Below are 16,578 nucleotides of genomic sequence, written 5' to 3' on the forward strand. Positions count from 1 at the left end.
CACTGAAAAAGCTGCTTTTCTGTCCTATATGCACAGTAGATTACAAATTTAGGGTTTTGAAATATTTTAACATGAGTGTTGAGTTATGTAGCTTTGCATCTGCGTGTGCTGATTTATACACAAACCTTTTTACTTCGGAGTTTAAGGCTTTTAAAACTTGCAGTATATTAATTTGTGCGTTATATACTATATTCAAATATCTTAAAACATGGGACCAGGATTATATTTAAGTGGTGTGTTTGTGCCTGCAGGAATTTATTAGTTTCAATATTTACCCAGTGTTAAAGCTTGTAGCTTTAACTGTATATCTAGAGGTGTCTGCTTCTGAGGCGGGAAGCTGTGTATTCAGGGATGTAAAGAATCTTGAAACGTTGTCTTAAAAGTTTTGTAGTGTTTTGAGCCATGTTCTCTGTATTAAATCTTTCTTAGGAAGTGTAGACTTGATCTGAATAGTTCTTCCCTCAAGTCAGTTCTTAAAACTCTTCCCACGAGAGGAGGTAAATCTTCTGCCAACAGGATTGAATCTGAAATGGCTGTTGGAAGTGAGTTGCTATATTTAGGGTGACAGTCTGGATTTTGACATTGTGGGTCAATTCCCTGATCTTCCAATGGCTTCCTTTTGGCATTGGGCAGGTCAGACGTTCATGTTGCACATGAAACAAAATTTTAAGTAAAACTGCAGCATCGCAAAGCTGAAGATGTTCAGATCTTAAGTCTGAACTATTTGAATTACCAGCAGTTATGACAACGCATTTATGCAGATGAAGTGGTGCAGCTAGTCTTTTGATTTCATATCTTTAAAGCACGAATGAGTCTATTTATGTTGGAAAGATCAGAAGCTTCTGTAAGAAGATCAGCCTCATACCTGCATTAGAGAGCAGCGTAAGGTGCGTTTCTGTCCCACCGCCGAGCCCACAAAGTAAAGCCCTTGCTCAGCGTTGTAGCTGCACCATGGAGTAGCCCGGTCTAAGTCCAGAGGTTTGCTGGAGGGACAGAGAGGCTGTGGAAAAGTGGGTGCTCTCTTGGCTGGTTTGGCCAGGGTCCCGGCAGAGCTGATGATTTGTTTAACCAAGCCATAGCCCTTGGGTACGGCGAGCAGAAACAGTGTGAGCTGGAGGAAGTGTGTAGGTGGTTTCATGGCTGCCTTTAAAGCTGTGCTGCATCTGATTATTGCAATGGGCTCAGAGTGAATCAGGTTTTATAGTGTGCGGTGATTTTGCTCTTCTTAAGAGCTTCTGCAGAACTATTTAGCATGTGTGAATAGGTATGCCATAATAGAGTCTGGTGAAAATGTAGTGAAAACTATCTGGTATGTGGTATGTCTGATAAAGTCTGTGTTATTCCAGAAAGCAAAAGAGTATACAAACGTTGTCTAAGCTAGCTCCTAACTTTGCAGTAACACGCTTGGCTGGGGACGTTGGCAATGAGAGAACTTACTGTTCTCTCCCCATTTGTAGGAAGCGGAGAGGGTCGTGGACAGCTTGTGTTCTTGGGTCTGTCAGAAAGTTCCCCTAGGCTGAAAGAAGCAGCGTGAGGCAGCCGCTGACAGGCCGTGACTCTGCGCAACCGCTGTTGATCACTTCTGTCAGACTACTAAGACAGTTTTTATCATGCACAGAGTAACCTCAAGCTTTGCTTCGTTCGACACTAAGAAAGTTTGCTTTCTCAGTCTCCTGTCTCTGATATTTCCAGATCAGACTCTAAGGTAAAGACAAAGCATTTCCTATTCCTAACAAGCAGGGGCAGAACAAGTAGAGAAGGAAAAGCTCTGATTTAGCTAAATTAAGATCACATGACATTTTGCTGTTATGCTACCAGCCCTGCAGATGTTTCCTTTCTTTCCAGTTTAAGGAGGATGTAGCCGTTAAGAGGGGAGGCTTTTGCTAATGAGCCTATAAGAAAACAAGGAAGCTCTCAATTTCTTTTTTGTTTTTAATGTTTTTCTGACTACATTTAATACTATGAACTGTGCGTTTATTATTCTAAATACTAATTGCAAGATACGAGCAAAAACAATGCGGAAACAGTTTGCATCTCAGTCCCGTGAAGTAAATCCCTGTATTTTGCCTCTGCTTCTTGGTGGTATTGCTTGAAATTGGCTGTCACTGTGTGGAAAGAAGAAGGTATGAGCTAAATGCATTTATTTGCACTTAATTAGGTTTTGAAAAGATTGTAGTTAAAGCATTACTGTTTTACAATGTGCACAACCTACTACAAATGTGTATGTATATATCTACACGGATACATGTAAATATAGAGATGGATGCACTGTAGTATATTTTTGTAGTGTGTGTATGTGCATGTTAAAATTAAAACCCTTAAGGAGCTGAAGTATGCTAAACTTGCAAGTGTCTGATACTTAAAGGAGGATCAGGTAAGTTAGTTTATGCCTTCATCCAGATAATGAAGATGCTAGGTGCTAACTGGAGAAGTTTTGAGTCAAGTCTGAGGTGCGATGGAGCACTAGTCATGCCAAACATGATCTTGCTCTTGGTGAAGTCAAAGCACAGTGCAAAAAATCCAGGTGTCAGAACTTCTGTGTAGGAAAACCAGAGCTTGCTCTGCATAAAATGCTAGTTCAGCTCTAACCAGAGTGAGTAGGTTTGTGCGCTCCCTGCTGCAAAGTAGGAAAACTGTTTCTGGATCTCCCCTGGCCTGGAGAGCTGCATGCTCCTTTCATTCAAGCAAGTAGGTCCAGCTGGGCTCCCCTTAGAGAGCCAATTGGTGTTGCTGCATTTAACCCAGAGCCAGGAAAATAGCACATTGGCACTTCTGTTAACTGAGAAGTTCTCATTTTTGTGATCATCTTTTTTCAGATTGTCACATGTCCCTGCATCCTTGAGTGCTTTGCCAGTGTAAAGCTAGTTATGTGTTGCGATGGAGGGACTTGATTTCAAATGGAGAAGATGGAGTTTTTCAGCTACAGGCTTCTTCTAACCCTTCTTGTTTTCTTGTACTTGATCTCGGGGGAAAAAACTGTGATTTAAATGTGAGAGCATTTTAAGGTGAGGGAGAAAGGCAGAGGTTGCTGCAGGTAGCCTTTAGCTTTGCTTTTCAGGTCTTGTGGAGTAGGGGTGAGACTGACATAAGCATCAGCTGCTTCACAGAGCAGCCTTTCGTGAACGGTAGAGCACAGTAAGGCAAACTTCAGCTTGGGTAACAAGCCGCACGTGTGGAGGTTTTTGCTGTTTGCTTTTTTTGGTGTGTGCCTTGACCTTTTTGAGGACTGAAATCCTCTCAAAAATACCATTTCTCCTTTGACTGTGTTTACTGCAGTGGCATTTATAGAAGTACACAGAAGCACACGTCCCTCTGTCCATCTCCTTCTACCCCGAGGCAGCTCTGCACCCTGCACGGCAGCAGTGATGTCTCCTTCCCTGTGCGAGCAGCCATCTGCTGCGCTGGCACAAGCTTTGGTTTTGAAGGGTTGCAGATTTCCCACTTACTTCATGCTTCTGGAGCTGGCCTATATTGCTCTCTTGAGCCTTTCTCCTTACCTGGCCTTGGTTTGAGGACATCGTTAATGTGTTTTATTAGATTGGGTCATTCACTTCGGAGAAATTTCCAAGTGTGTGTTGTGTGCCTGCTGATCTCTGCTGCAGGCAGGTGGCCACGGCCTTCAGTATGAATTAAAGGATTATTCTAGGCCCGGTACTTCATCTGGGTGGGGTTCACGTTCCTAGAAGGAGGAGGTGGCAGGTTTGCTGCCAGGGCTATCTCATAGCAAATACCTAAATTCACTCTGGTTATTCGCCCAGCACTGACCTGTTGCTGTGGCCACCTGGGCAGAACATTGAAACAACAGAGCGGGCTGCTGTGAGCATGGCACCTGGAGGTGGCCTGCCTCCCGGGCCTTCACTTTATCCAGTGCTCCTTGCATCTTTACTGCCTTGCTCTGAACCATCTCAGCTCCTTATGGCCATCAGCGAGACCCCTCGTAGGGCTGAGTGGGGGAGATCTGCCCACAGAGGCCGCCTCACCACCTCACTCAGGGCCCAACTGCCCAGGCCGGGTGAGGGGCGCGCGTGAGAAACATGGGCATTGCCCATCTTTGCCCTTAAACTCCTAGTAATTTGTTTTGGTTCTCCTGGTTGGACTGATACCGTTCTTTGTAGTAACTGTCTGGAGTCCTGAAAGGTTCAGATCTTGTTTTGGAGGGCTGGTTGGGTGTGCTGGCCTTTGCTGGCCTTCCCAGTTCCTGCATCCTCCTCAGCTGCAGTTGAGGAGCAGTGTCGGTGCTGGGGAGCCTCAGCGGCCATCCCCCACTCCGCCTCTAAGAGATGAGCGGTCCCCTGGGGACTCTGAGAACTCACACGTTCTCTAAGCCATGGATCTGGAGAAGTCATGCTCTGAAGACTGTTTTTTCATTTTTTCTTCCTTCGTGAAGAGCTTCTGTGAAAGAAGAACTGTGCTTCCCGGTTCCAAAAGCGGGCTGTCTTTTGCTATTCGCAGTTGTCCTGAAGAGAGGGCCCTGACTGGGCCGATTTTATCTACCTCTGTGAGTGCTGTTTACTAACAGTTGCATGTGATGACTCATGCTCCATTTATCTCCACATCTCTTTTTTTTTTTTTTTCTTGTGGTGAGAGCAGTTTTGCAGCTGTTTGATTATTTGAGCTTTGAGGGCTTGTTTACATCTTCATTTCCAGTTTCAGGTGCTTCATGGCAAGGCAGCCTCCTCTTGGTACCTGCTGGAAACAGGCTCGGCAATTAGTCTCATCGGGCATCTGAGTCCTTCCTGCAGCTTTCTTAAATACATATAGCACTAAAATGCACAGCATGGAGTCAGGTATCTTCTCGTATCTCTTGCTCAACCTGTCACTAGGCCCAGCGCTGTGTGTTGGGTGGGTTCCATCTCCTCATGGCCCACTCTGCGAGCGTGGAGGAATACTGAGGGATGTCCTCATGTAGGAATAACTCTCCTCTTTTGTGCTTCAGTATGTTTACGTGCCTCAAGCTGCTGGGTTCTTCAGTTCCTGCTGATTATGCTGTTACAGTATCGCTCCTGTAGATAAAGACTTGTTCATCCTGAACTACTTTCACTCTAGATTGCTATGTTGCAGTCACGTCTACTTTGAGTGTTACTAAAAAGTACAAGTTGGTATATAGTAAATGTCAGCAATTATGCAAGTTTATTGTATGTGCTGGTGTGTTGCTTTTTTTTGTTTTGTGGGTTTTTTTTTGTTTTTTTTTTTTTTTGAAAAGGTAGTATTTAAGACAGAGGCTTTACATATACAGCCTTGTTTCTAGCCTCAAAGCTGTCTCTTGATGTCTGGTTACCTGGAGAGAGAAGCCCTGTGGAGATGTTCATGCAGGTAGCTGCAGCTAATTCATGTTTATTATGCAACTGCCCAAAGCTTAATTCTGTAAGTAAACTAAGCAGTATTTAATAATCATATACATATATTTTCTTACTGCTCATATATTGTGAAGGGTAGCTTTGAGGTAGCATGCAAATATGAACATTCTAGTTGGACAATCAAAATACTGAAGTGTTTGGGATGATTCGTTAATAAACTGCAGAGTCTAATTTTGGTGTTAGTAAAGAAGGAAGCTGGTGTTCCGCATAGAATACTGTGGGTATCTTTGGAGTTCAGCTTAAGGTTTCCTAAGTCTGTAGCGTGTATAGCTGTTAAGAAAAACATCAATTAAATACTAAAAAAAAAAATAAATCTGACTTTTTTTTTTAATTTTAGATGCCTTTTTTTGGTCTTAGCTAGCATCCAAGGTGATACGTCTCAGGTTTTTGTGATTTCTTACGTCACACTAGTTTGGGAAACAGGTTTCCTACCATCATTGTGGGTTTGGAGATGCTGATGGTTACACCTTGTAGCTTACCTTGCAAGGACAGAAAACAATGGAAGACTCACGTGAGGACAGGACGTTAGTACACATACTGCCAAGTTCCATTTCCTGCCTGAGCATCTATCCTCCCCTACATCCTTCCTTATCTGTTTAGGGGGAAGACTGCAGGATTTTGTCTAGCATTAAAGTCAGAAGTTAGGACAAGTGCATATTTGACACAGAGGACTGGAATTATGTAGGTTTTGGGGTTTCTGCATTCTGGTTTTCCTGCTCATCTCTTTGCAGGGATTTTTCAGTGAAGAGATGAATGTGTTGCTGAGGCTGAAAGTGATTGAACTCATTTTGTTTGCTTCAAGGACAAAGCTATTTCCTGGATACTGGGAGGATGAATTTGCTTGAGGTGTCAACCTTGTATTAGTAATTAATTTCCTTTCACTGAGAATGATTTACTTTTGAATAAAATGTTATTTTTACGTTCCAATCTGGTTAAAAAACACTAGAAGTACCTTATCTTGCTATGGATTGAGACAGTTTCGGAATGTGATCATGGATTTTGATGTATTCGCTCTTAGCCAAACCTCTTCACTTGCTGTCCTCATTTCAGCAGTTAAAAGGCATAGAGCTTGTGATTTTGTGTGAAGAGCAGCAAGAGCTTTCAGCCTACACATTCAACGCTTGTCACAGTTGTTCTGCGTATGTTGGCCACAAGGCTTTTCTCAGAGCAATGGTGGTTTTAATGGAGTACTGCCTGAATTTGCCCATAGTGTGGAAAATGTGTAAGAAGTATGGCCACTTTTGAGGTGGTACGGGTATAAATATTGTCTGGCTTCCTTTTTGAGTGCTGGATATGCCTACCTATACTGCAAATAAGGGTGGTGATGATGGATCTCAAAGACAAGTTGTATAACCTTCTGTGTTAAACATCTGTCTTTCTAAAACGTTTTTTTTTTTTTTTTAGTGTTGTCTGTTTCAAGAACGCCCAGGAGCTGTGTATTTTGGGGGTTATATTTGTCCCCTATCACAGAATCATTTAGGTTGGAAAAGACCTCTAAGATCATAAGAGTCCAACCGTTAACCTAGCATCACAGGTCCAGGGAACCACGTGTTCTCCAGTGGATTGAGCATTTTACTCTGCCTGAGATCTCTTGTGTTCAGAAGCCTAGTTCTTTGACTACAGAAGATGATAAAGGGTAAAGGGAACATGATGTCCTCTGGGCACGAATACAGTTCTTTGGTTCATTATTTCTGAGCACGTGGATGTACCAGAAAAGTAGAACTATTTTTTTGAGGGATATCTTCATGCAACTTTTTGTCAGCTTCTATCAAAGTGATTTGAAGTTCTCTGCGTGGTTGAGACTAAAAGGGTCAGTGGCTTGTTATAATTTTGTTTGAAAATCATCACTGGAGGAATCTGATTGTTAAAGAAGGTCTGACTTGCAGTGAAATCTCCCATTGTTCTGTGGATAACAAGATTTTCTTCCCATATAGGTAGTTTTTCCTTCTGTTCTTTAGTCTTAGCCAGAAAGAAACCTTTTTTTCCCTTCCCCATTACCTTTTAAAAGTCTTTTTACACTTTCTGTCACATAAAGTAAAATTAAATTGCTAGAAAAGTCCTTTTTTCTTTGAAATTGCAGGTGTAATAGGGCAGTTAGCTAAATGATAGCTACTTGGTTACAAAAAATAGGGCAAATAAATGACCTGATACAAGAAATACCACTGTTTCTAAGCAAGCCCAACATTTATTACAGCATTTGGAATATCCTCTCACTGTCTTAGGGCAATTGTGGATTTGGTAATGTTCAAAATCCTTTTTGGTTCTGGTTTACGTCAATGGTGATTAAAAAAAATATATTATTTGATGGCTGCTGAATCAGAAAAATCAGGTGACACCAATCCATTTTCTGTTCAGCGCATGCACATCTAGCCAAGCTGCTGTTTCAGGTAGCACGTTTCTTGGTAGACGAGCATGGTGAAATCCTTCTGAAGCAGGAGGCAACCTGTGCTTATTGAGCTGTTGGTAGGTGACTCCACCAGTCAGTCTGGTGTTTCTTTTTTTTTTTTTTGTTTTTGTTTTTTTTTTTTCTTAATCAAGATTTAGGCTCCAGAAAATCTAGTTTGGCAAACAAACACACTTACAATGAGATTTTTATTTACATAAGACATTTGTGAAGTGGTCTGGCTGATTAAAGAAAAAAGTTAGAACCAAATAACTAGAGTAAATGTGAATGCCAGCCAGTCCCAAGTGACTTGAGAAATAATTTTGAAATTGTGTGCCAAATACAAAGATAAAATATGGATGAAAATGGAGTGATTCAGTGATTCACATTACTCACACCAACTTTAAATTGTTTTTCATGTTTTTTCAAGGATCGATAGTGCAATGTGTAGTTGCTTACTATGTTCCCTATTATTCATCTATGAAGATAGTATTCAGAACTCAAAGCATACCTATTTATCTGTTTAGACAGCCAAGAAGACAACTGATAGTTTGTATTGCAATTGCTTATGACTGTCACTGGACTGGACTGTTTTTAGCATGTTATTTATACAGATCTATCTGTAAATTGTTTAGAAGCCAGAAAATGAGAGAGGCTTTGGAAGCCATGCAAGTTGTGTGTTTTCTTTTTAAATTTTAGACCGATAAAATGCGAAATTACTGTTTTGAGATTTACTTTCATTTGGACATAACATAGATGGTTCTAAATAATCATATTTACCATTTTTACATAATTCTATAGACTGTGTTAAGCTCCTGGTGATTCATGCACTTCTTTAAGGTGTGCCGTATGATTTTTCATGGATGCTTTCATCACTCAGAAAAACAGGGTTAAAGGCAATGTTCAAAGCACAGAATGCTTTTTATAGTGCATTTAAGCATCTGCTATATGTCCTTGTAATTGCCTGTAACAGGAAATGATGTTTTGAGATACTTTGTGTAAAAAGCTCATATGAAGCAATCCTGAGGGAAATGATGCTTGAATCCTTTTTAGTAGCCTGGGATTCTTCAGTCCTTGAACTTAATTGTATGCATTCTGACTTTCACATTGAATGTTGAATATGTAGAGATACAGTGTTTTACTGAATCAAGCATCCAGATCTTTAGTAAGGAATACAGCAAAACAATCTTCTGTTTGTTAGATTTTATGTGAAATGAAAATAAAGCATATGTATTTCATTTTCTTGAAATGCATGTCAGTCTCCTCTAAAGACAAATCACCTTAAGGATATGAGTTATCTACGTATTTGTAACTTGATTACTATCACTTTTGGCTCAAAAGAAACACCACGTAGGATCCCTGCTTTCAGTAACATTCTTGCCTGTGCAAAACATCATCTGTTTCTTGCTTGCTGTCTTGCACCCTTGTTTTGTTTGTGTTTTTGAAAACTTTGCTTGTTCCTTTTTAAAGCCTTCCCTGGCAAGGGATATTGCTGGTGGGCGTGCTGTGGTTGGACCATTCACGGGGTGACTCAACAGATGTTGGCTCTTTTCTTTGTAATTCAGATTCCTTTTTGTTCCTAGTGGCGGCTCAGAGTTGCTGTTACTGACCACGTCCAACGTTTATTATTAATATTGACCTTTTCTGTTGAACTGTTGGCAGACCTCGCGGGCGGTCCAAGGATGGCATGATGATAACCTTTAACTTCTGGCCCGTTCTTTCAGGAAACGATGACTTGCCAGTGGAGTACTGGTGTTTATGGGCAGCTGTTAGTTCAGCAACTTGCGTGAGTGATAAAAGTTTACTTGAAATTGCAGGGGAATGAGAGGTTTGTTTCTCACTTGAGTCAAATACTGCATCTCCCACCCCTCAGACCTAGGGACGTTTGGCTGCATTTTGATCCCAGGTTACAGTAGGGCTGTAAGCAAACCACAGTGATCAGTTGTCATACCTACCACAACTACCTGTAGGCTAATCAGGGAGGCTTTTGTCAGGGAAAAGAAAAGGGCAAATATATTAGTCCTCTGCTTCTCAGTGCTGCATTTTGCCTTTGCCTATAGAGAGGTGGGGATTGCACTCTTCTCTTGAGCGCCAAGCGACAAGATGAGGGGAAATGGCCTCAAGTTGCACCAGGAGAGGTTTAGGTTGGATATTAGGATAAATTTTGTTAGGGAAAAGGTTGTGAAATACTGGAGCAGGCTGCCCAGGGAAGAGGTTGAGTTGCCATCCCTGGAGGTCTTCAAGAAACGTGTAGATGTAGAACTTAGTAGCATGGTTTAGTGGTGGACTTCAGTACTAGGTTAAAGGTTGGACTAGATGATCTTTTCAGTCTTTTCCATCCTGAACGATTCTCAGAAGTAAGTTTGCTGTTTACGTATCCTTATGACAGATACTTGCTTATTAAAGTTTTTTTGATCTTGTGTGATACCTGTATTTTTTTTGATCGTTCAAAATTTCTCCAAGTGTTGCCTATAAAAACGTGAGAGACAAAATGCAGAGAAGGGGTAAATAGGTGGATTTCTGCTTGCTTGTCACTTAATAGAGGAAGTTGCTGTCATGATGTTGAGGCCAATGATTTTTATTGTGAGCTACTTGTTTTGCCATTTAATAAGATTGAAATCATCATTTTCAATCGTGCAGTTTTCCACTCATGTCACGAGAATGGAAGACTGAGAAAGTATGTTCATTCGTGCAAAAATGAGAAAAAGTTCAGAAGCTGAAGAGATTGGTGGGAAACACCTCAATATCTGACCTCGTAGTCAGGCTAAAGGGTTATGTAGCATTTATCTTAAAGTTCAAGCAATGCAAAGATTAAACTAAAGCCAGCCTCGTCAGTTCCACAGTTCAGACTAATTTTTCATTCATTAGTCACCTAATTTCAGTCTTCTCTGTTCTACACGAATACTTCAAAACATGAATGAAGGCGATTGACAAGGACTAGGTGGTTGACTAGGTTGAGACTGAGCTTCTTATATTTCTTTCCAAAAATCTGAAAATAATCTTTCATGTTCAGAGGAGCAGAGCCCTGTGGGGCTGTTCGGGATTCTCCCAGTTTCAGGTTCCATAAGCGGCTCCGTTTCTCAGCGTGTGTGTAGCACCAAGACCCTTTGCCATTTGTATGGTTTTCCTCCCTGAGCACAGGATGATCGGAGGCAGGGAGGCTGGTCTTTGAAGCACTGAGTAGTATTCCTGTGGCCTCCCTGCAGCTCTAAACAAGGTACGGGTTTTCTGAGCTGTCCGTAGCAGCCGTGTAGAAGCACGTTTGGTTTTACATACCCGAATGCAGAGTTAAGTATCTCATCAAGCAGTTGCAGAAGTTTCCTCGTGACACCCATTGCTGTCATGGTGGAAGTCAAAATGCTTTTTGTTCTCTGTAGGTATTGATTGGAGTTGGCTGGGCCCACCTTACCAATAAGCACTGCTGCATTTTTCAAATCCCAGCTGTAAGGGATTATTTTGGAGCAGTCTAGGAAGAAAACCAAGCAGTAAATTCTGACACGTATCAGCCAGTTGCTGAGCCCCAGCAGCAGAGCTACAGAAGGACAAGAAGACTATTATTTCTGTTTGAATACCTTTTGAATAGGCTATAGGCTCTGGTATCTAAATTTGTTTCACGCATCATTGAACTAGAATATTTAGAGGAGGGTCATAGGGTTTTTGCATGCTCTCTTTGTATGTCTTCAGCTTTTGATTCAGATTTTATGAATGATGTGGCATGCACTTGAAAATGAAGGACTTCATATAAGGCTGAGAAGATAAATATTTTTAATAATAAAAATATTTTTTCATAATCATATATTTCTGAGTCATGGGTATATAGAATTACCCTTAAGAAAGGAACCAAATGTCTTGTTTCTAACAGAGAGCTGGGATTGCAGTATAACTGTAGTAGGAAATCAGGCCTTTTTACTCGTGTGTAGTGCTGGAATACTGAATTGTTCAGAGAAGGTAGCTGAGGCTGGAAAAGAAAACACAACCGGACAACAAGCAGGTGAAATCAAAGATAACGAGAAAAAGTGTGTCTGACTAAAGAAGCCTAACCAATTTCATGTATTCTTCAGTTGTTTCAGTTGTTTAAGTGAGGAGTTACTAGCTGAGAAAATCATGCCTGCATTTGAAGTCAGGAAGAGGAGCTGGTGTGTTTGTATGCCTGTGAGCTCTGTGTGTCCGAAAATGGAGTCTCAGAAGACAAAAAGAAAGCACGCTTAACTTGTATCAAAGTAAACTAGAAAGCAAATAAAATACATAATCTGTACACGTTCCTTGAGGTTCATTTCAACCTTTAAAAAGTTGAACATAAAGTTTCTTAATGTGTAATTTAATTTAAAATTTAAGGATTGTGTAAGTGATATGACCAGAGAGGTGTAATGCTAGAAGGATGCTGCTTTACAATACATGTATCTTAAGAAAATGTCATTGGTAATCAATTTATTTTGAATGTGGAGGGAAAAAGTTTGTTTTCAGGTGCACAAGAATACTCTTAAAAATATCCAAATTATAACTTACACTTAGTATCTTTGTGTGTCTCTTTTCTTTCAGGCATCAAAAAATAAAGATGGAAAAGAGCAGAGTGAAGCTATATCACCATCAGAGGAAGAAGAAACTTTCTCTTGGCCTGGTCCAAAAACCGTCGTGTTAAGGAGGACATCTCAGGGTTTTGGCTTCACCTTACGACACTTCATAGTTTACCCTCCAGAATCTGCAGTTCAGTTTTCTTTTAAAGTAAGTGACTATTTATTTACCTAAAGCCAGTGTCATTAATTTGTATACCTTTTAAAGCGTATACTTCAAGGATGGAGTGTGGGTTGTGGGATTTTTTGTTTGTTTCTATTTTCTCTCTCCAGAATTGAAATCTGTTATACCATCATCCTAAAAGAACAGCCTGGAAAAATTAATTAGTTTACCATAGTTTGTGAATATCTTAAAACTGATGGATGTTAGAAAGACCTTTTTTTTCTCTTTATTACGTTCTTTCTGCAGAAAAGGACAAGAACTCTTGCAGTTCCCTTTTAGTCAAGAGACAAATATATACTGGCCTAAACTGAAGAACAACTTTCCTAACTTAATGAGAAATGATGTTAAAATACTCTATAGGTTTTATTTAAAGCAAATATTTTAAAATGTTAAGCAGCTAATCAGTCTGTCTCGTTTAAAGGTTGTGTGTATTTCCCTACATGACTGAACCTGTTGGAAGTTACTGTAGTGCCTGGTACTGAGAAGTCTGTTGAATAGAGATTTGAGTATCAAGAAGGGATTTTTTATTCTAGTGAGTTCAAATAACATTTGCTTGTTTTAAAGTAATCAAACATGCGAGTTCTCATGATACACCCTACCTCTGAGATTTCTTCTGCTTTGCCGGTTAGGCAGAGAACTAGGTTGATGTTAAGATGGGGGAATGAGTTTCAAAACGCTCATTTCAGACAGATAATTGATTCATGTGTCTCTAATTGTCTTTAGCTAAAGTTGTCTTTTTTGCTTATCTTCAGCGGCTATACGAGTTGTTTCAAATAGAAAAATCTTTACAGGGGAAAGTTGGTATGCTTTTCCGGTTAACTTCAGCTACAGCAGGCACTTGTGCCCAACGTTTTTCCCCTTAACACAGAGTCACTAAAGCTAACTGTAAATGAGACTATTAGCTGTATTAGGTCATCCCAAAGTTTCTGTTCTTCAACAGAGGCTATAGAGAGTCAGCCAAGAGCAATCCTTAGTTAAATTCCAATGTGAAGAAGAAGGAGAGTGGGGAAGCCTTAGCTGAGCTGGACAGATGATTATGTGCACTTGTTAGCATCTCCTGATAACCCATATTTGCATTCTAGGTAAAAATAGACAGCATGAGCAGGATTCAACTCCTTAACTGAGAAGTGATTAGGTTGGTTTTCTCCTGGATTTCTCAGAGATCTACTGATACAGATGATACTGTTTCCACGTGCAAAATGACATACGCACAAGGGAGGGCAAATAAACTTGGGGGGGAGGAGGGAGGCAATGTCATCCATTGTCTTCTCATTCGCATCTGATGGTTCCTGAGACAGAGACCCAAACAATACAATACTGAGCTTATACCTGTAAATCTTGAAATGTATCTTGAAGTTCTAGCTCCCTCTCTTCCTGCACAAAAGCTCTTTGCACCCTTTTTACGTCTGTTTCTCCTCTGGTATGGCAGAATCTGAGTAATTCGTTCCCCATTTTCTGGATGGTTTTTGAAAAGAAAATCATGGGATTGTTGGATTGATGTAATACCTTTATTCAGGCATTCAGTTACCTCTAAGGATTATAAGGTTCATTTGCACAGAGCCCTGGTAAGCGCTTCTGTAAATTAACCTGAACCATTATATTCTCTTCTTCCTTTTAATGTCCGTGAGGCAGCAGAGAAGGTAACAGATGTGCAAAATTATTACTCCTGGGTCTTAATAAGGTGGCTTTTATAGATGTCTGTGTACCTAAGTTATGTAAAGAATAAATTTCATTTGCTGTCAGCCTGATTCTATGAGGCAAATCTGATTTCTGTGCCACCACTATTTGAACAAAGATCTTATTGGTTACTGGCTTATTGTAGACTCTGTCATTGATTCTAAGCTCAAGTATCATTCATCTCTCTTTTCTTACTGATCAAAAGTGTAAGGGTCTTGGGAGGAGGAGGTGCTTCTTTTGTTTTTCGGTAGTATAATAATAGGAACTATGATCTGGCTTTATGACTGTCTTACATTGTCTTATAACCTTGTCCCTTCCTTACATCAGAGAATGCGTGTGGTTACCTCTGATGTAAGGTAGAGGTTACAGCTGGAAATTGAAGGTGCCATTGACATAACAGCCAGTTACTCAATCCCCTACAAGTTTCTAATTGTCACAGTCTTCATTATTTCAAGTGGCAACTTGATGCTCTCGCTTTCCCTCTAGATCAGCACAGAGGTCTTTGTTTACCTTGGGGAAGACTTAGCGTTGTAGCTTTGATTTCTTTCAAGGTAGTCTTGTTCTAATACCTCTTAACCTTTCTGCAAGTCAACATTAGTTGGTAGTGGCAGTAAAGAGAATTAGAAACTCATCTAAAAAGCTGTTAACATGGTCAGGTGAAGTCCTTTGGGGAGAAGAAAAGAATCCTCACATGGGGGGAACACTGAATTATCTCAAGGACAGAGCATAAAGCTTCTAGACTGCAGGGTGTGGTAAAAATCAGACCACAGCTGGAAAGTCCATGGCAATGGAAAGAAAAGCTTCCTACAGGCCAAAGGAGGCTGCGACTTGGAAAGGCAGTGGGGTGAATTTTCTTGGATGCAAAGAACTCTCCTCAGATGATGCAGAGTGGGGAAGAGTGGGTGTTTCTTCATGTAAAGAAAAACTAATCTCATTTCTGTTCTCTGCCCGGATGTATTTGAGGTGTTGGATTTTTGTTTGAATTTAAGAGGGTTAGTGTTATAGCTGATAGTCTAATAAAAGGGTTTATTTTGGTTTAGATTGGTTAAAAAAAAAAAAAACCACAGTAGTACTAAAACTTTTTGTTCTTAATGATGCTACTCATTTTTCTGAAATGAACTGTTTAGGGCCTGAATAAAGTAAGTGGAGTTGTGTTAAACCGGGAGATGTAGGGTTTAGGAAGGGGCAATGGCAAGCTCTAGTTGCAGATATTTCTAGACCTTAGGTGTACAAAGCTTGGCATCTACCTTTCGTAGACCTCTGTTGTCACCAGTGAGAAATTCCTATTGTTGTCTGGACAACTAGAACCAGTGCTCTAACTGGCACTGCCACCCGGGGTACAGACTGCCACTTGTGTACCGCCTGAATAAGCAGGGTGAGAATGAGTATAAAACAACTTAGTGACAAGGTGACGATGACCTGGAAAACGGCACATGAGAGGCTTCCTTAATGCTTTGTTTTTTTTCATTTACATTTCCATCTGACTGGAAGTTACATTTCCATCTTGCAGTCTGTAAAGGGATTGAACATAATTGGTTGTAACCAATTTAGGGCAACATCCCTGCATGCTTTGATACTGACTACTAGTATATTACATTTAAGGTTACAGGTTGCTAGCAACTGCAGACTTTCTTTTAATTTCTTTCATTTAATGTTCAGTATATACATAGTACAGGAAGTCTAGGCTAAATTCAGGATATTGTGATAACTTCTTGTGTATTTCACAAAATGGCTAGTTAACTGTAAGTTTAAAGTGACACATAAAGGAAAGAAGGTGGAACTTAACAGTGAATATACTCCTGTAAATACCCCCCTTGTTGTGCCTGTTTCTCAATCTAATCTATTAGCTGATTTATAATCATTATGGCAGTGAAAGGCAATGGAAGAAAGTATGATTTGGTAGCTCCGTTGGGAGGGGCAGCCCGGGGTGAAGGACGATGTGAAAGATGATCTTGTAAACTGAGACTGCAGTCAACGCATTGTGTTTTGGCAAAAGTACTTGGCTGTGCTTGCGTGGGGCCGCACTCCAAACAGTACACGGGGAATAGCTCCGCGTTCAGGAATAAGCCATTATGTATCCTCCTTGATTCTCATGTCTCCTTTTCATTGCGTGAATAGTATGTGGAGGATTTCTTAAGATAACGTTACAAGAAGCCTATGTTAAATTATGCTTTGAACATCGGATGATTATTAGGATTTCTTAGTCAGCAACACTTCTTTGCATATGAATTACATTGTACAAACTGAATCAGTCTGAGAAGCTGGTAAGTGATAAATGAATATATTTGCTTTAGGTGTGGAAGCTGCATATTCTAACACCATGCAAAGTGTAAAAGGTAAATGTAGGAGAGAAAGCTATTTCCAAAACATTTGCATTATAAAGCATTCCATTTTTAAAGGCCCAAGTTCATTGGCTTGGTACAATGA

General features: G+C 40.4%; 1 protein-coding gene across 3 annotated transcripts in view; it reads left to right on the plus strand.

Annotated features, from left to right (window-relative positions):
- Positions 1 to 16,578, plus strand: part of ARHGAP21 (Rho GTPase activating protein 21) — a 124,069-nt gene that overhangs the window by 38,180 nt on the left and 69,311 nt on the right. For all 3 annotated transcript variants that reach the window (XM_050708614.1, XM_035545220.2, XM_035545219.2), the window contains one exon: positions 12,280 to 12,462. In XM_050708614.1, coding sequence (XP_050564571.1) covers positions 12,280 to 12,462 — 183 coding nt within the window. The remainder of the gene's footprint in view (positions 1 to 12,279; positions 12,463 to 16,578) is intronic.

Source organism: Cygnus atratus, chromosome 2, assembly GCF_013377495.2.
Source record: "Cygnus atratus isolate AKBS03 ecotype Queensland, Australia chromosome 2, CAtr_DNAZoo_HiC_assembly, whole genome shotgun sequence".
NCBI classification, from domain to species: Eukaryota; Metazoa; Chordata; class Aves; order Anseriformes; family Anatidae; genus Cygnus; species Cygnus atratus.